Genomic DNA, 20,915 nt, shown 5'->3' with positions numbered 1-20,915 from the left:
CCTGCCTAGCCATTGGTGGTGGTTCGGAAGTCACCTTAAAGCCGTTGGTCCCCAGGTTAAGTGTTAGAGAGGGCTTCTTAGCCCTAACTTCGCCTGGTAAAATAAGACATTCTTTATTTTTTTTTTACTTTGATTATGCACCCAGTATTTTCATGAACAACAGACAATAAATAATTTTCTTAGATGAAATATCCCAATTAACATATTCAAACAACTGTACATGAGGAAATGCTTAAATTTTATATAATTACTCCTGTGAATGCAAGCTTTATTTCACCTTTTGTAGTCAGAAAGAAAAGTTATAAATAATATTTTGTCTTCATGTTCACAGATTAAATCCTATTTTAATTCCTGGCTATTTTTATATAAGTTGGAAACTTATGTATATAAAGTAGTACAATTTGGTATTAGTACTTTTTTTTCAGGTTTCATAAGAGCTCTATATTTTTCAGTATTAAGTGATGAAGTAGAAGATTGTACCATTACATTTGTTGATATACACTATGTTTTACTAAAACATTTCATGATAAACATCTTTCCTGTCTAATAAAACTATTTATTTAGCAAGTTAGAAGAAGCGAATAGTTTAAAACCTCGGGTTCTTCTTACTTGTAAAAATGCTTACTTGAAAATGGAGCGAAAAACATCATCAAATATTTTTAAATATCAAAGACAAGTTACTTAAATCACTCCTGGTAAACCAGTTCTAGGTCTAAGAACTGTTGCATCCCTGACACCATTTGCTTAAGTGTTGAAGTGTCTAAGCAACTTGGATAAAGAACAACTCAAATTATCATTGAATAAAAGGCACACATACTTCAAAACCCAATACAATTTTTTAAAACTAAAATTCATAACATAATTATGTTACAAAAATTACATGGGAACTGGATAATAATTCTACCTGAGAACTTTTAGAAATGAATTATTTGGGAAACTTACGATTTTCTAGGCTATTTTTCTGCTCAAAAGGTTTTACATTGTACCTATTCACATATTTTTACTGGAAAAATACAAGAATAATACAAACCGGTTTAACTAGCTGTGTGACATGTCAGAAGTATAAACTAACCAACAGACATTTGCAAGCTTCAATGCAAAAAATAAACATACCTACAAAGAAAAATGTTAAAGATGAGCCACTTTGAAAGCGACCTGCACGAAAATTTCTTGTGCATAGGGGGAGGGAGCAGCAGGAGCTCGACCATGCCTACTGCCACTCCCTTTTTCACTGCTAGATCTATTTCCTTTACAAGACACAAGTGGGAACTGAGTGCTTTGCTTTCCTGCATTGGTGTTTTGGAGCATTACGCTATGTTTTGTTATTATCATTGTTATGGAATAAACGAGCCGTTGAGCTCTCAAAGCGGCTCATATGTAGTGTTAATTATACTAGCCATCTTTCTACCAACAGCAAATTAATTTGTATAGACAAAGCATTCCATTAGTGAAAGTAATGGAATGCTATTAATGTGTACTATTCTAGTGACAGATCAATCAGAGGCTTCATCTACTATCAACACTGCCGTCACTGACCATGTTATGCAGCTCCACATGTTGTTTCTACATTGACAACATTCCCATGCTGGAGTGCTATATAAAATTTCCAAAGGAGACTTTCAGACTATAAACAAAGTACCTAGTTAAAACTACAACAATCGACAAGTTCAAGCTCTTTCAAAAGATACTTATCCAACAACAATGTCCTATTTTACACTAGAAGCCTTCTGGGCACAAACCCCACTTAAGTAGTTTATATGGCGTCCCATTTGACATTTCAGGTGTTGAAATACAGGACGCTGTCACTAACTTACAGTACACGGTAGGTGGTAAGTGATATAATCAAGGAGAGATCAAAGTGAGGGTGACTCTTATGCTTGATAATGAAAATGACTTAGGACTAACTATAAAACCTCATGAACTATACTCACTAACTGTACAGTTTTATGTCAGTGTTTAAATTAGGGCTTAGAAATTAGAAGCCATCTGGTCTCATTCAGTGCCAAAAATGCTAATCTTTTGACCATGGTTAAGGAATTATGGATGACAAGTCACATGTTTCTGTGGTGGCCCACATAATTGTATGTAATGCCCCAAGCTGCAAAGAGATTACGGGCAATGTTGTAACATAGTGGTAAAAACAATTGTAACATAGTGGTAAACACAACGCAAACTATCGGGGTTGCCCCAGCTATTTGGCTGAGAAAATGCGTTCGTCTCCACACACCAACAACAGACCGGAGGCCACCAAACGTACGGTGTTTGGCCACAAAGTCGTTTCAACGCTATTTGACTGAACATTATTCTGGCTGGTCGCAGAAAAACATGAAGCAAAGAGGACTCGGAATTAGAGAGAGAATGCCCGGTCATATGAACTTGCATCACCATTGGCTGAGCGCCAGTACTTATTGGCGGAGGCCACCTTAACGCTGATCTGTTTTCAGAGGTGTTCCTTCATGACCAACAGCGGTACGAAGAGGACAACTTCGTATGTGTGACGAAAAACACCGCATGCAGCCACGGAATCTAACTGGTATGTGAAGCCTCGCACACGGGCTGAAGATGCACGAGGTCAACAAGCCGATCACCGACAGCAATGGCCTACGCGTGTATTACAGCCGGCCCGCGGACCGACTGGATCACACACCAGACCTCAAGATCGTTCTTACAGCGAACCAAGTCAGCTAGGAAAACTGCACAGCTAGCTCAGAATGACGTCATCTGCAACACCAAGGACACGATGGAGATGTAATTACAAACAATCGGAAGATAACTTTTAAAAGAACAGCAAGCTCCGAGCCAACTACAACGTGATCTACCCGCCCGAAACTCTGCATATGGATAAAACAGCCTTCCTGAAAAAATCCAATTAACCACTCTAAGGCCAGAACGAGCTGGGTTAGATAAAAATTATTATTTGGGGCTCCGCCAAGGGTCTGGGGGTGTCGAACATCCTCATGATAAAGGGGGTTAAAGACATAACCCTGGATTTTTTTCAGAATATTAATAGTAAAAATAACAATTTAAATGTTTTAACTAAAAAGCTCATATAAGAGAATATGATGTATGCCATAGTTTATCCGTGTTTAGAAGTAGATTTCATTTTTCTAATAAAAACTATGATTAAAGTTAGTATTTTCTAACTTGCATCAAATTCCCTTTAAAATTATATGCCACGTGAATCAAATTCATCAATGTTTTCCTACTTAATATTCATAACGGAAGAAATGAGTATGAAGCAATACATCACGTGGCATCTCGTCTTGTATAAGATAACGTCTTTGAATAAGAAATTCTGTTAGCATTCAAAAAAGGATCTGACAGACTACATCACATTTTTCAATATATGTATTTAACTATTTGCCATATTTTATAGTTGTTTTAATTTTTTATTCTCTTTTAAGCCTCAGCTCTTGGCTTTGACCTCCCCTGGATTTTAACCCATTATCTCTCGATTAAAGAGCCCTGACTCTGACTGTATACACTAGTATACAGAGACATGTTAATTAATATTAGTGACTTTACTCTAAACCTGTTTGAGTAAAGCCTTCAAAATAGTTTTCACAACTTAATTAATTAATTACATTAATGTTGAATGTTAAAAATAATATAAACCTGTATTAATGCATTAATGTTTTTTTTATCAGTATCTGTACTGGGTTCTCATGACAGACTAATATAAATAAATCCAGAAAGAAGTTTTTTCTTTTGTACTTTTACTACCCAGCAAAGATTTAAAGTTTTAATTGAACGCCTAATACCTTAATTTTTACCGTGGATATAATCTATGTAATAGCATATGTTACAACTGTCATTTAGTTATTTGAAAAAATAACGAATTTTAACAATACAATAAACATAACCATTAAAGCACTTCAATATGCATCTTTCTTTATATTCAGTGGGGATGATTATTCATCATCACATGTACAAGGTCTATGAGCTTATTAGCATCCCCCAGATTCAAGAGGATGCCTAATCAGCACGTGCGGACAGTTGAGGCGCTGAAAAGGGAGCTCCTTAGTCAAAGGGTATGGACACGGCCACTTCACTGAGATAGCACCCAGGAGTGCTAATTCAGACGTTCCAGATTGTCCCACCCCGGCAGTGAGCCTCACTATCTGCTCTTCCCTGCCACTCTATTACTCCTTTTAATAGTTTGCTTGAGGCAGCACAAGTTAACGTATGGACTATATGCTCAAATTGATTTAGTTCCATTTTTATTAGCTTCATATTAACACCATCTTAATTTCTGAGACTTGGCTTAAACCTTTATTACAAGCGACAAAGGCATTGAACTAATTGGCTATAATCCTTTTGGGGACTAGCACTAGCACAAGCAAATTTTAGGCGGAGTCGCTGCCTATGTTAAATTTCACTTTTCTAGTTCTATCATATATTTATTTGACACTATTAACTATAGTACAGCCAAAACCATAAGCTTGCTTTACATTCATCCTTGTTTTTCCTCAACAAAGACATCACTATTTCTCAAGTAAATACACGTCCAGTGCTATTTTCATATTAAAATCCATTTTAATTACTCATAAATCAATTTTATACTTCTATTACAGAAAATTATAATGAATTTACTCCATAAAGAATAACTCCAAATTCAAAAAAGCACTGATTACTATGACATAGACAACTATTGATAATAATATTTTAATGTTAATTCATCCGTTTTATATCAAACTCATAGTAAAAAGATGTTAAAATAATATAATTTTAAACAAATTTTATGAGAGATGCCTACTTAAAAAAATGTACTACTATACATAATTCAAACTGTTTCATTCTCTTTGTTAGCCGGTCAGTCAGCTGCTTTAACTTGTCAGAGTTGTTGGTGGTACTTGGTAGGCGTTGGCGTTGCAGACTCCCGTCGAGCGAGGATCATTCGTCTGTCGTTGTGGAGTGGCAGAATTTTGATAATTAATCAGACAGGGAGAGGTCAAGGACCCCTTCACTTGATCACAGGACAATGGACCTGGGACTCGGATTAGCTGAAACTATGAAAAATATTGTAGCTAAAGGAATACAGACTGAAATGGGCTCTCCCTTTCAAGGAACAGGTTATGTGACAGAGAAGTTGTATATGCTCTTACAACTTTATCTCCAAAATAAGGGTTGGAATCCTTCTGTTGAACTTTTACAATGTTTTACCGAATTAAAGGAGTCTTCAATGCTGCCGAGTGCTTCTTACTTACAGTAAGTTTTCCCAACTTTTTTCTCTAAACAAATAGAAGGTTTTAAGACAAGACTAGATTGTTTTAAACTCCTTGACAACATAGGGGTACTCTTATCTTCATTTACTGTCAACCTTTCCATGTTATAAGAGTTCCCAGACTGCTATTGTAAGCAAAAACATTACTTTACTTAAAAGTACACAGTAAAGTAAAAGTACAATTAGGCTATTCCTAGACCAGTGTAGGATTAAGGCCAACTTAGGCTAGATTATGAGTTCGGTTCATTTTGAAACTATATTTACAAAAATTCATATAGGCCTACTAGTTAAGCTTGACCCAACTAGTACTCAGAAATTGGACTTCAAAATATTAACAGTTTTTGGATGATTATTATATGAAGGTGAGTGTAATTGGATGTAAGCCCATTAATTGAGATACGTGGAGAAAACGCATGCACAGCTCATAAACAAGTTATATTTTGTGGAACAAAGACTACAATGTTTTAGTTCGTTAGAGACTATATCATATGTTATGTTTACTAATTTTTATATTGAACTATTCATTTGAATGGAAACAATCAATCCATTTGACTAAAACAGCTTAATATGAGTGTAGGCTGCTTATTAAAGTCTATCCTTTAAAAAGATAATTTAGTCACAATTATAGGTCTTTTGATATGCGCAAGGCCATCAACATGGTGTATCACAGTATCTTAGTAATTTGTAATTTTTCACTTGGGTGTATTTAAAGTTTTTGTAATGGTATGTTTGAAGAAAAGTTTTCTTGTCTTTCCTCCAAGGAAATTACTATCTAACACTCACAATATATCATGACATGCCATAGTGATCAATACTGTGGCATATTCTCTATGTCCTGAGTAATATTGATATTCTTAGGAACTTAAAAACCAACTAGACCAAGAGTTTCTGGTTTGCAGATGATATGGGACATTGTGTACAAGACTCCAACTTTGTAACTACTTACAATGTTATGAATCGTAATCATAGCTTAATTCATGACTAGTGTGGCATAAACAAGCTGTCTCTATTGTAGTGTGAATTTACAAAACCTCTTTTGTAGTATTGTACGTGTACAAACCATACAGTAGGACTTGTAGGCCTACATCAATTCAATCCCAATAACAAATTAAAGCTTCAGGTTGATTATGCAGCAGAACTACCTGTTAAGAGATAGCCTACATCTTGCTTTGATCAATGAAGGGGGATCTAACACCTGATAATTTTGTGTGTGTGTGTTTTACTTTGCTTAAATTATATGCAGTTATTTCACATAGGCTATGGAATATCTCTATAGGGGAGTAGTAATAAAGATATAAGAACATCCTTCAAAAGAAAGCTATTCACACAATTTGCATATTCCACCTAGTACAGTACACCTAAGTATTGTAACCGTTTTATACAGTGCTTTTACTTTATTCTTTAAATGTTCTGTTATTTTGTTTAGCCCTGGTTCAAGAACATTTTGTATATTATTAACAATAAGTTCATTGTACATATTAGACTGCTTATGATATATAAGCATAATATGATATATTACAACTAGTTTGAATTCTTTTTATACAAACCATTCTTTCCATAGGCAAGACTTACAAGATTTACAAGACAAAATAATTTTCTTAAAGTAAATCAATGTAATTCTCAAACCACTATTAAAACTTTAGTAATTGTGATATAAAATTGTATGAGTTTGTTACTAAATCATTTTAAGTCACCTGATGTAAAATGTTTTAAACATAAAATTAAATCTATACTATGTGATTTATATCTTTATAGCATTAAAGACTTTTATGACTCTGTACTAGCAAAATATAAGTTTTATAAATAGCTTTATGACATGAAAGTACAGTTGTAAAATGTTATATACATTTTATATTATTATTTATTTCGTTTGATGTAATAATATTTTGACGACATTCTGTTATACGGTACTATATGCACAGGTAATGAATAAAAATTGATTCGATTTAACATGTTTTACTATTGTGTACACATGCTAACTCTTCTCTTCTAGACTTAGTGCTATTTTTTTTTTTTTTCAAGAAAACTTAAACAATGATCATACTTTATAACAATTATCCAGCTTTAACTTATTTATGAATCTTGGTGAATAACTAGTTAACAGTAAATTTGCACTTCTTTTTTTTATGGAATTTGATTTTGTAATGAACGAGTTAGTGAATAATCGTTAAATGCTATGGTTTGTCATAAACCATTTCAACATAGTCCATTATAAATGATATTCAAATAAGTTGTGATAATTATTTTAAAGTGTGTTGGTGTTAAAAACTTGAAAACTCGTCTTAAGACACAATAAACCAAACTCAAATTTATCAAAAGTTCCCAATTTACTCAGTGGAGAAAAGGTGCACAGAAATGTAAAACCATTTGATTTTTTCGGGATGAGGAGGTCCTGTAATGGAGCAAAGGATTTACAGTCGCTAAAACTATCTATCACTGCTTGTTTAGGTCTCATACCTCCTACTCTGTGATTCTATAGGGTATCAATGAGTTGAATCTAAGGAGGGTTGTGGTGTGGCAAAAGAAAACACAAATATGCTTATTCAAACACTTTCCTCTTAATGTCATATTGAGAGTACATATTTTAAGACTCTTGAAATTCTAATGAAATAAAAAAAAAACACTTGAAAGTCTATACATATTAGAAAAAAACTATATACATCAAATCAAATAACGTTTTACATATAACTAAAACTCATAAATATAACACTGGATTCACTGCTGTGTTTTTGAGCAACATGAACTAACTCTTAGTTATTTATATTGAACAAATGTTTTAGAAATTATCACCCATCATTACATAAAAAATAGGCGAAAACATAGAAGAGTAAATTAAACCTTCCCACGCGGAATTTATCTTTCAATTTTGACTCATAACGCGTAATTAACTTTAAAAATTTTTTTTTAACGTTTTATCAACTCTAATTTTTTTTTAGTTAGTGGTGGCTATTAGGAATAAAAAATAATACAGTATCACAAAATAATCAGACCCCTATATTTTTTAACAAATTTTCAAATTTTACAAAAAATCGTCAGGATTCGCCATTGCATAGAACAATATAGGCCTATAATGACACAACAAATAAAGTAATAACAAAATAAAAAGATAATATAATGCTAAATACAACAGGAACACGAACAGTAAATAAGGAAATATGGCAAAACAGTGTTAAAACACTAAAATATGCCGTGCCGGGATATATCCGTTTACTGCGTAATGGTTCGCCGCAGACTGAGGCTAAATCACGCCACGAGGGACAAAGCCACGCCCTCCCACCACTGTGACGCGCCAATGAGGTTCAAACTGTAACATCTGCTTTTCGGAACAAGTATTCAACACTCCCTTGAACTCTAGCGGATTCCACGGCAACTACAATTTATTAAATAACACAAAATAGACTTTGAAGGATATATCCGTTTACCGCGTTTCGGTCAAAATTAGGCCTAACGGATATATCCGTTTGCCGCGTGGGAAGGGTTAAGATCTGTTTGATAAATATATCGGTCATTTTATACCCTGAAAGAATTGTTTGTATAAATAAATGAGACACTCATCATGGAACCCAAATCCCCACAACCATCACAGACCCAGAACAAAATACAAAGTTCCTGAATATCTTATATACATATAAGATATTAATCATGACATATTGATTATATATCAGTTAGAACTTACCTGAAATGTTTTTATATTAATTTTAAATCTGTATTACACCTGAAATTTCGTTATGCTTGTAGTTTACTATAAATTTATTCTTATATCTTGAGTCAAGTATGAATGAATAGGAAAAACAAGAAACATTAATTATACAAAGTATGTATACCTTTAATTTTCATAAGGTTTGTTAATTTAAAAAAATTAAATAATATAAGAACAATTATGGTTGAATTTAGCTGTATTATAATTGGTTGTTAATTCTTTAACCTTTTGAAGATGGCCCAATAACAGCAAAATGTATGAAATTTTCCAAACTCTGGGCAAAAACATTGATCATAGAAACAGGTTTTTACAAAACATTTTGATGTAATAAAACTTATTGTGTGATAGCAAATTTGCATCATCTCCCATCCTGACTTAATGGTAATATTAAAGGATATATCCTCCATCCTTCTGTTATTTATTATTAACACACATTATATCAATAGTACGTTGCTGTTAAATGCTTCGTGGACAGGAATAAAAAAACAAATTTTAATGAACAATTTTTTTCTCAGTAAAAATTATAAGTTGGACATAAAAAGTACAATAAACCATTATGAACATACTAGAATTAAAAATGCGTTTTAGTGTAAGATAGTTTAGATGCAGATTTGTTGTCTTGCTGCACAACATATCTTCCATTTACTTGTTGACCTTCATGCATCATGTCTGCTTGATTCCAATCCTTGGCATCCTCATTAGGTTTCAGAGATAATGAGGGGGAGTTTTTTTAGTGCTTCCGGAAAATCAAGATATAAATAATATCAACATGCTTGATAATTAGTTGCTACTACTAACTCTGGCAGACTTTTTACAGTTCCAATTAAGAGTTTTCAGAAGTGATAGTGATGGGGACAGGTGAAAATGCTGTGTATCCAATAAGTTTTCTGTATGTTTTTATGATAAGTGGTTTACATTTCAGATTAAACTACTTCATTAAGGTTATCTATTGATTTGTTTACTTTCACAGTATGTGCACATTAAAAAAATTGTTTAAAAAAATGAATAATATGCTAACTTTGATTTGTGTTAAAACTCATAATATATCAATTTTTAAGGATGATGGCAAACCGGGTAACATTAGACTCTCAAGGACGGTTGGTATTGAGAGAGAATGGCAAAATAATTCTACCGTTTGAACACTTTGCCAATGCAGTTATGTTAAAGCATATGAATGGTCCACACGGTTTGCATTTGGGAGTGGAGGGAACAGTCAGAGCTGTGAGTATAATAATTTAAAGTTTGTAATTTAGTTGTAGTGGTAATCAATCAACTTCTTTATTGCCAAAACAGATTTTGCAATGGCAAGCATCAATAATGTATAATCCTCTGTATTTAAACTATAGAGTATTGAAATACTATTGTACTAAAGTTGAGATTGAGGCACTGACAGTAATACCAGTATACACTCCTGTTGAAAGTGCGTTATATTTCAATATGTAAAATAATCAATAGATATTATATAGTCAATCAAGACATTTTTTTAATGTTCATCATATTTATATTAGAAAAGAAATTTAAATTTTTGCAGTTCTAATATATATATATAATATATAATATATATAATATTTGAGATTGAAGTAAACCTGACAGATAATTTAGTAGACGTAATATCCTAAAAAGTATTCTCACAATTTTATGAGTCAGACAGAGAAGTTGTTCTTTCTACCTGGTTATGAAATCGCAAAACTGCCCAACACAAACTATCTCGTGTGTGCTGTATGAGAGTGTAAAAACTTGAAAAAGAAAACCATTTTCTTTTGCCCTGCATGTAATTATGGAGTTCGCCCTAAGTGTTAATCTGCTCGAATACTATGCCAGACCAGTTCGATAAAGAGGCCCCAAATCTAGGGTGGAATCCAGTGAAAGATGAAATTTTGTATAATGTACATATATAAATAGGGTAGGATTCAAATTTAGTATTTCATTTTATTTTTGTCATACTTAGAGATCAACACATTTAAAAATAAAGTATAAATGGGGCGGAGGGCTGTTGCGTGGCTGTTGAAATAAGGGCACCAGAAATAGAGTGATAGCATTGCCAGTTCTAGAGTTAACATCTGAAGCTGTTAACCATGAATACGGACAGAAACGAGTATGTTTCTTAAATGTGTCTACTTCATTTCTATACTACATAGAGCACCATCATATGTTATTGAAAAACTAAGGACTTTGACATTAGGATTCTTCCATACTGGCCTAGAATAGTTCAACTGTTACCGAAATCCTTGGAGCTATCCAATCAAGTATCATGGAGTGTCGGAGAGAACTTTGAGTTATTATATATTAGTGTATAGTACTTATAAAAACTTTTTCACTCCAACTTCAAAGTTCCAATACACTGTTCTTAAACTTAAATCTAAAATGGATCAGATGATTGGAATGCCTTTCAGTGATTAAGCCTTATCTCAGGAGTGTATAGAATATAATTTTTTTTCTAATATGCTTGTGGTGTCCCTATTTTTCAATGGAATAAATGCATGCAAAACCACAGGTAACTGGTAGTAGAACATTATATTTTATACAGATTGATATCTATTTTAATAATTTCCTTCATATATTAATTTGTGCAGAGCTGTAAAAAAAAAACAATTCAGTTCAAATAGATACAAGTCTTTATAAATCTATATTTAATCCAATCCAATCCAATCTTTAAATCGTGTTATGTAAGAGAAAGAAATTATAAATCCAATGTGGCACTATAAGCAACAACAGACTACAATATTGTAACTTTAATTGTGTCTGTTAGGTTATGGACTCTTATACCATTGGAAGAGAAAATTTTGGCATGGAGAAAGAGTTTATTGTAGAAGTGGTGCAAAACTGTCCTAACCCTGCCTGCAGATATTACAAGACACAGTTGGAGTTAGCACATAACAAACCGACATACATACCAGAACCACCAGGTGAGAGGTTATCACTTTCATCGTTTTGCTTCCTTTTTTTGAGCGTTATAACACAATAATATATTAGCAATTACACTGCTTATCCAGGACTTTCTAATTAAAATATTTTACTTTTAATACATACAAATAATTAATCACAGTTGGTGTTTGAAGTGTCACGGGTTATCTTCTTTAACAAGAAATGCTAACTGAGAATCAGTTGAAAGATGGCGCTGTTAAGGAATGTGCATGAAAGTTTGTATTACATAAATTGTGTATAAAAGGGCAGGTTATGCTGGATCAACTGTTGATTATTGTGGGAGAATAAACTCACCTTGTCTTAAGCTGAATTTGAGAGGTTTCTTGATTTTTGCTGACTAGGATTAAAGACAAACACTGCACTGGAATGATGGATGGAAGATAAGCTCCTGTTTCACTCATCCAAAAGTGTCTGAACAACCCACTTTGACTTGGTAAACAATAAAAGATCATCAACAAAAGACCAAGAGTTAACCCTAAGGTCTCTCACCCTGAAAATTAATATTTAGGACACGCCCTTCATAACACTATCCACAATAAAGGAAACACAAAATGAAATAAAATGGATCTTCCTGCCTTAATGTGTGGCTCACATCATAACCAAGATCTTTCACCTGTCACTACTTTTCTCTTAGAGGCTCATCACATACTCTTGAAACCTTTGTACCACTCCTAACTCAACAAAGCATTACCAATGATAATTTTACACTGTCAAACCTGACTCAATTTACCCAGACTGTATGAACTTGATTGCTACATGCTACACTATTTATCTGTTAAAAAGTGGTGTTTATTGAGTAAAGAGTTTCTTGTATCAAACATGACAAATACAGTATACAATACAGTGATATGACATTAAGGTTTAATGTCTGTGGATTCTGTTTGTTAGTTATCGGTTGATGGTTTGCAGGTCCGGTCGGCAGTTCCACTGAGACTAGTACCAGTACGGGAGGAGGGGGAAGCAGTCATCCTGCTGAGACTGAAACACCTGCCCCGCCTCCCGCCAAAACCCCCTCTGTACGCCAACAACAGGCACACAAATTGGCTGACTTTCTCAAAGCCAATCTTGAAAATCTGGATGGTCTGACTAGTGCCAATAAGGTGAATTTTATAATCATCCATTTATTATGTTTTTTTATTTGATTTGGAAATTTTAAATAAAACTGTCCCAATAACTTCTAGTATGTTCCCTGTCTAATATTATAATGTCAATGGTTTTATACGGCAGGACCTGTTGGCTGTTCACAATGGAGCTTGGACACACCAAGACTCACATGACGGCAAGAGACACCACTCATCATCCGAAGGTCAGCAACTGTTTTTAATGCTGAACTTTGTGTGTGTCAGAAACATATATAACATTACTAACCAGAGTACTGTTTGAGCAAGAAAGCAAAGCAATTCCTTGTTTAGAAGTCATTCTGAATCAATACATATTCAGTAGAAGTATTGTTGTTATGAAGGAATTTCAAGTCTTAAATACATAACTTGTTGGAGGGAGAAAGTTGGGAGGTTTTATTGTGTGAATATTTTATAGTTTTGTATTATGTACTTGGTGGAAACCAAAAGAATAGAAAACAATGAAGGGAGAGCCATTCAAAAATTATTCTAGACAATTAGTTTTACTGTGAATGTTTTTAAGTATGAAGTGAAACCCCATGTTTCATAATTGCTAAGTTTTATTCACATATATTTACTTTACACACTTAAATTAACATATTCTAAAGATGTTCAAAACCCTGAATCAGTGTTTATTTAGAAATAAAAAAGTAAAAGGGTATAATACAAAGCTTAAAAATATATGTATAGAGAATATGTACTCTGAATTCTAAAAATGATTTCATTGACACTTTTTTAATCTTCTAATTTGTTTTAATCTGAATTGCAAGGCTGAAATTTTATGTTACAAAGTGTTAGGTTTAGTAACTTGACCAAATGAGTTAGAACATCGTAGCTAAATTTAAGTACAGCGAGAGCTGAACTATTATTATAGTTAACAGTAATTATCCAACTATGTGGCTTTTAAAATGTTTCTGTATTTCATAACATAGTCTTTTTTCAATCTTACTGTTATTGTAGTTATGGAATTTGTTACCTCAGCTTTTGAGTAAGTGGTGTGTTTCATGCTGTTATCACGATGTTAATAGTTGGTCAAGAGAAAATTGTACGTGCGTTTGCGGAGATCATGAAGAACATGACTCGCATGAAGACGTGTGTGAGGCCAGCCATGTGCAAACCTTACGGGAAGCAGTCCGAAGCCTTACAAAAAAGTTAGTTTTCTTTTTAGTTATTAAATATTATCATTAACAGTTAAAAAGCATAATGGAGTTATGTTAAAATGTAAAGTTATTTATCTGATTGTGTATCTGATCATGAAGAACAGTAAGGGGTTGTAGAGGGGGATGATAGAACTTGTGTTAGGAGCAGATGGAAATCTGAGGATTGCCACATTCCTGACGAAAGCACTAGGGAATAGTTTCTGAGGAATGGAATTGTAGTATTTTTATTGCAGTTTGTCATTCCTATTAACATTACTACGAGGGTAACCAAATGTCCTGGAAAATCAAGATCATTCCAATTTATCATTACTTATGGTGTCTCAAAACATCATCTAGGTACACTTAACCTGTTGACAAGTGCGCACGGCATTTGCCGTGCCGCTATGACGGTCCATACTGAGTGCCTCATTGACCAGTGACAGACTTTTAGGGAGTAAAACAAAAAAAACTTTTAAATGTAAATAAACTTGTTTATTATAGTTTAAATGTATATAAAAATACATTGTAGATTGTTAAAAGCAATAACCTCGTTTTAAAACATTGCTAGTGTGTGATACTGTTCAAAACAAGGATATATACAAAGGGCGACCTTACATGTTAAACATTCATAGTTGGTTTCTTTTCTTCTTTGACCAGTTCGAGTGGTGTGTTTGCATGCACACATAGCACTGCCTGAGTAGTTGACGCTTCTTTGTGTCATTCTGGGGGAGTGGCCTTATGAAATGGCGACCTTGGAGGCGTAGCGGGTCTTGTGTCCCGCCTCCGTAAAATAGTTTTTAAAGTTATCACCAGGTGCCACCACGATACAGGACTAGCAACACTGTACAGCGACACTATTAGAAACAACTGAAAAGTTCCAAAAATCTCCGCTAGACGTCATGATAAGTCAGTGAGAACGAACTGACAGTCATTAGTCTGCAACGGAAAATGCTGTGCTCCCTCATACGGGACCAAACGGCAAATGCCGTGCGCACTCATTTGTGTATGTTTTGCTGCACTCGTCAACAGGTTAAAAGCCCTGGAACGTTTTTAATAAGTTTTATAAAATCAAATCAATATGTAACACATTTCTAGTCTGATTGTGCCAATGCTTTTTCATTATAATAGTGGACAATCAAGTAAACTAAAATCAACATCTACTTGTCACGTCACTTTAAATGTGTGTTGTTGAGAAGATTGTGTGAGTAATGTTAGCTATAGTTAACCCTGTATGTATGTATTAGTTAGTAGTAGTGTATTGAGTTGCAAAATGTCAAAACTGCTTGTGCATACAGTTGTCAGTAACACTTATTGTAATGATTGGAACTTTAACAAGAGAGCTCATTTTGATTACGAAGTAGAGAGCATTGTTTTGTTATTATCAGTAAATATTATTTCACTTATAACACTTTCACTGCCGCATTCTATTTTTGAGAACTTGCACTGCCGTCCGTTTTAATGTTTTTTAAATAAATATATTTTTTTAACCAATTATAAGAAAACTATGAAACTAACATTTTTTTTTTAAAGCTGAGTTTTTCCTCTTTCTACACAAAGTCTTGTTTTAAAACTTAAAAACATAAGATTTTCTGAAAAAAGTAAAAAGTAGAAAAAAAATCATCATGTACTAGTCTATAACATAAATATATTTCTCATTATTATTTGCTGTATTCAGCATTGATGTAACTGTTGCTGTAGTTACACATATTTACAATTAAAATCCACTTATTTTTAAATATTTTTTAAGTGTGTAAAGTCTTAAAACATGGTTCTTTGCAAATGGCAATTGTGCACTCACTACACTGATAGGAAGTGCCTCTTCTTGCAGCCTCGACTGATTGTTTAATTATCAAAGAGCATAATATAAGTTATTACTATTTTGCTTACATTTGATATTTGAGCAAAAAACATTGTCAACGAATTACTTGTGTCTCCAAGATGTCAATTGCTAATAGAATCAGGATCATTATCTGTCTGATCTTGAAATAAATAATCACTTTCACTGTATCTTGAAAATCTGAGTAACTTTTCTAGCACTTGATTGTCTTCAATACTGTCACAATTTATTGTATTTACTCACAAAACAATCGTTGTAAACTAAAGTAATGGCAAGAAAACAATAACAATGCAGTTGCTGAATTAGCAGAACGACAACTAATGGCCGTTGTGCCGCGACTGCGGCAACATTTCATTGATCGTAGCTCATAGAGTAAGAAAATAAAACATGGAAATAGCGAAAGACTATCAATACTGAAGTCCAAATACGTTTAAATGCATTTGTATTACTGTAAAAATCGGTGCCGTCAAAAGACGTTGTCAGCAGTCCATAAATTTCAATGCGCGATGTCAAATGACATTATCGTTAGTGAAAGTGTTAAGGTCAATCAATTTCATCTACAAGAAATTGTGAGTAAGTTTTCATACTTATGTGTGTCAATTTCATATCAATTTAACTTTTAAATTAATTACAACTAATATAACAAAAATATATTAGGAATAATATAATATTATTAATGATAAGTATTTTAGACTTAGAATATGTAGAAAACTCATAAATTTGTACTTTTATGTAATTTTTAAAATATCATTGATAAAACAGATTTTATATCTGTATGAAAAAAACCAGAGAAGTTTATTTATCCAGGGAACAATCGGCCAGTTGTACGATATAGTAAAATATAATTTGGTGATGTCCTGGTTTACTCTAAGAATGATTTGGATACCCTAACTTATACACAATTTTAAAATCTACTCAAAGAGTAATCATTCTCACGGTTCAAACTACAACCTACATATTTTTTTTACAAATTAATTGAATTTTTATAATAATTGAGAGAATTGAAATACTTTTGATACTGATTTTTGTTAAAAAATAGTCTTGTATACAATAGCTTAAATATAACAATAGACTAACTTGTACAACAAATACAACCCAATTATTGAGAAGAAAGGCATTTAAAGACATATTATATTGGTTTTAATTTTTGTACATTTTGTTGTTTGGTGTTTCATGATGTTTTTAATTTTGTTTTTCAGTAACTCAATTGGCATGAAACTCATATTATCTTGCCATTCAAATGTTCTCTTCTGGCCAGTAAAGTTCAACATATCTAACATGACTACCAGTTTTTGTTTTCATCCTTAGTGGAAGTTGTCGGAGGCTAGTAAAATATCTACTGCACTAGAACAGTGACATATTTTGCAGCTCTCATGGATACTATCCAGCTGGTCCAGTCTCTGCGTTCGTTCTTGCCACCTCCACACATCGCTGTCAGCAGTTGGAAAAACGAGGATAAGCACAGGTCAGTATATGGCACTAACACATGGTACAAGAGAATCCTAAACTAGGAACAGCTCTTGTATTTTCACAGCAAATACAACGCTAATGTTGCATTGTATGTGCCACTTGAGAGTTACGCAATTTGAAAAGGAAATTTCAGCATTTGTGTAAGCACAAATAGTCAGTTAATAATTTGAGTCAGAGAGACATAGACCTGTGTGACAGGCCAGTTAAACTCCACTCAGCAAAGACAGAGCTAAGGGGTAGGGGGGGGGGTGAAGTCAGGGTGGGTGATGGTCAGCTTCATTAAGCTCCAATACTACTGGACGATACTGTTAAGGTTTTTTGGAACTTTTTAAAGAGAGCCTGACTTCAGACAGTTTTTAAATAATTATGCTATGGTTTATGTACTTAAATAAACCAGGAATAGCATTCAATAAGATTTTAATGCTAATTTTTAAGGAAGGTTAAACTCAAATACTTTGGTATTAAACTAACAGATGACAACAAGATCGGTTAATGTGATATAGAGACCGATGGTTCTCTTCCATCCAACAACCAACATAATGTAGCAATAGACATAATGTTTTCTTATTTCTTATTTATTACTTTGGCTGTCCCTAAGTCTACTGTTGTCACCACAGCTTGTAGCATGTTCACTATTAAGTATAAATTTAATGTCCATATTATCAGTATTATGCATCAGCTTAAAATAAAACTTTAGAGGTATTCAAAATGTAATTTAATGTATACAAAAAAATAATATGAATGTTTATAATATATACAGGGTGTTCAGTAAAAGTGTTCCAGTACTTTGGGATTTTGTTCTACACATAAAAATGAGCAAAAAAGTTCGTATGAAGGTATTTCTAAAATTCTAAGTTTTCCGTCTATCTGTGTGTATGTGTTCTTTATTAAAAAATTATATATTTTGAACCAGTTACGATTATTTTTAAATTAAGTTAAGTTATGAAGCTTGAGAATTGTATTAACCTTTAGTAGACCTTTTGGAAAATAAAATATTAACAAAATCCTTTTACCTGTTCAAAAATTATGTGTGTTTAAAATTTTTAAAGTAAAAAAACTGGTATAGTTCTAAAAAATGCATAGGATATCAACTATTTATTCATTTTTATGACAATTCCAACGGTACCTTTTCCAAAGAAATCCATTAACGCATAAGCGAGCATGATCACTTTAGGTATGCTTGCACAAGCCGGGAGTTACAAAGATTTTGCCTTTTGATAGGCATCAACTGTTTTAAATAAGTTATATAAATTTTACGATTTTGGAAATTTTTATGACAATTTCAACGGTACTTTTTCCAAGAAAATCCGTCAACATAAGCGAGTACGGCCACTTTAAAGATACGCTTTCACAAGCCAGTAGCAACAAACAACTGATACCTCTCAACTGAGACACATTTGGTGCTCCTGGCTTGCGCAAGCGTTTCTTTAAAGTGGCTGTTTAGTTTTTGTTGGATAAAGATGGTGGGATGGAACTCGGGACACCTTTCTAGAATAGAAGTGAAATTCACTGTTACAACTTTGCCAATTTCACCAAAATGGGATTTTGGGGGGTCTGCTCAAAAATTTTCAATGTAAAGGCCCATTAAATGACACCTCATTTAAAAAGTGTTGATAAAAGAAGAAGAACAGGGGAAACTAGAGTTTCAGGGGAGTTCCATCCTCCATCTTTATTAATCAAAAACTAAACATAGTGTATCCATACTTTTAACTCACACTGTATATATTTTTAACTATACAAATATGATTGTTACGAACATTTACCACTACTTTTAAGTATTTAAAAAAATCAGAATAATTGTTTAAGGCCCCCCCTCTCTCTCTCTCTCTCCCTCCCTCCCCCCTCTTCCTCTCTCTCCCTCTCCCTCTCTCTCCCCTCTCCCTCCCTCTCTCTCTCACACCCACCCAGACCTAAGTGATGTTTCGGTTTATGCTGTACCAGGTTTAGATTTTGTTGCTTTACCCTGTTTATTATTTTATGTGTAATTTATTTTAAACACAGTTTAAATTTTTTTTTTTGTAATCAATGGTAAATGAGGTAAAATTTAAGTTAATTTTTAGGATCTTACATCAACAAAGTTAAACTGAGTTGAATAATAAAGAAAACTGTGACCGTTATGGAGATGAATGTTTTATTGCAGGAAGAGTGTGGGGCTGGAGGAGCTGTGCGACAGTATGACTCGCAAGGACTGATTTGTTTCATAGCCTGTTGTCATTCTAGTCACTGCCACATCTGATGTGGCCTAACCACCTTGTTATTTATCGTCTCATCACATCATCTTGCGCAGTGCCGCATCTTTAAGTCCTCTAAGGGCACCGCAGTGATGCAGCTCCTTTCGAGAGCCACTGCTTTCTTATTGTTATTTAGGTTTTTTTAATTGTTCACAACTCCAACGTATCTGTACAATATAGAATCTCACTGTTGTGTGAATGTGTTAGATTAACAGATGCCCATTTTCATTGATCTTGGGTTAAAAGTAGTACATTGTATATTGTTTTTGTTTGTAATTGTTTTTACAAATTTGTTAAAAATTTTATTGTTGAAAATGTAAATGTCTTATCTCCAATGTGACTATTTATGTGTAATATTTTTCTTTGTGAATACTACTTAATTATTATTATTATTTAAGTTTAACAAAATTTCTCTTAGCTTTACTAATTTTTTGCCGTTCAGCTGCATCACCTGACCTCATCGTAGCATGCCATATTATTCTAGGTTTTATTGTAGTTTTGTTAATATAATGTTATTTAAGTTTAATTATCTTGTACAGGTGTTAGTGTTGATTGTTTTAGACTAAATATTTTATTATCAATCAATATTGTCTCTAAGAGTACTGTATTTTAGAGATTTGTGTGCAGTTTTTAAAATTGGTCTTATTTTTACACTGTCGTATGCTGTGATTTTCAAAGATTATTTTGTACTTAGATAATATACATTTTGAGTTGGTTTGTACACGATTCACTTTTTATCATTGTAATATTGTTATTATTTGTAATGCATGTAAAATCACAATTATTAAAATTACTACTTAATTAATTGTCACTAAGTGCAAATAATTATAAATTAAACACATTTTGCTATAGTTTTTGAGAACAATTGAAAATGGGATAATAGAATACAAAATTAAGTACTTTGTATTTGATTTGCGTTCATGTCTTTAGACTATAATTATGACTAAGTCATGGGTAAATGTTCAATGCAATATTTGCTTCATTATATAAAAGGTATAAAACCAGTTCAAGCAATGAATCATTTTCATAAGAGTATAATACATATTGATGTGAAAGTTTTGTTATAGAGTGTGTAACAGAACAGTAAGGGAAAGTTGCAGGATGAGATGAAGTGGGGTTACAGTAATCATACTGTACAGAATTATATAATATACTAATAAACAATATCTGATCCAATATAATTTTCAGGGTATTCCAAAAATTTGAAAGTTGGCCTTAAAATAATCAATGGAGCTACAATAACAGAATTTACATTAAAATTTAGCTTGTTT

At 33.0% G+C, this 20,915-nt stretch overlaps 1 protein-coding gene across 1 annotated transcript; it reads left to right on the top strand.

The window, feature by feature from the left end:
- Window positions 1–4,867: 4,867 nt before the first annotated feature.
- On the top strand, window positions 4,868–20,550 carry LOC124354220. Its single transcript, XM_046804517.1, has 8 exons — window positions 4,868–5,208; window positions 9,983–10,145; window positions 11,674–11,830; window positions 12,759–12,949; window positions 13,077–13,155; window positions 13,996–14,118; window positions 17,312–17,408; window positions 19,554–20,550. The coding sequence occupies exons 1-8, from the start codon at window positions 4,982–4,984 to the stop codon at window positions 19,603–19,605; spliced, it is 1,089 nt and encodes a 362-aa protein (XP_046660473.1). The 5' UTR covers window positions 4,868–4,981; the 3' UTR covers window positions 19,606–20,550.
- The last annotated feature ends 365 nt before the right edge of the window (window positions 20,551–20,915 follow it).

The sequence above is a fragment of the Homalodisca vitripennis genome, chromosome 2, assembly GCF_021130785.1.
Source record: "Homalodisca vitripennis isolate AUS2020 chromosome 2, UT_GWSS_2.1, whole genome shotgun sequence".
NCBI lineage: Eukaryota > Metazoa > Arthropoda > Insecta > Hemiptera > Cicadellidae > Homalodisca > Homalodisca vitripennis.
Note: the sequence above shows the minus strand (reverse complement) of the source record. Positions and strands in the feature narration are given on the sequence as shown.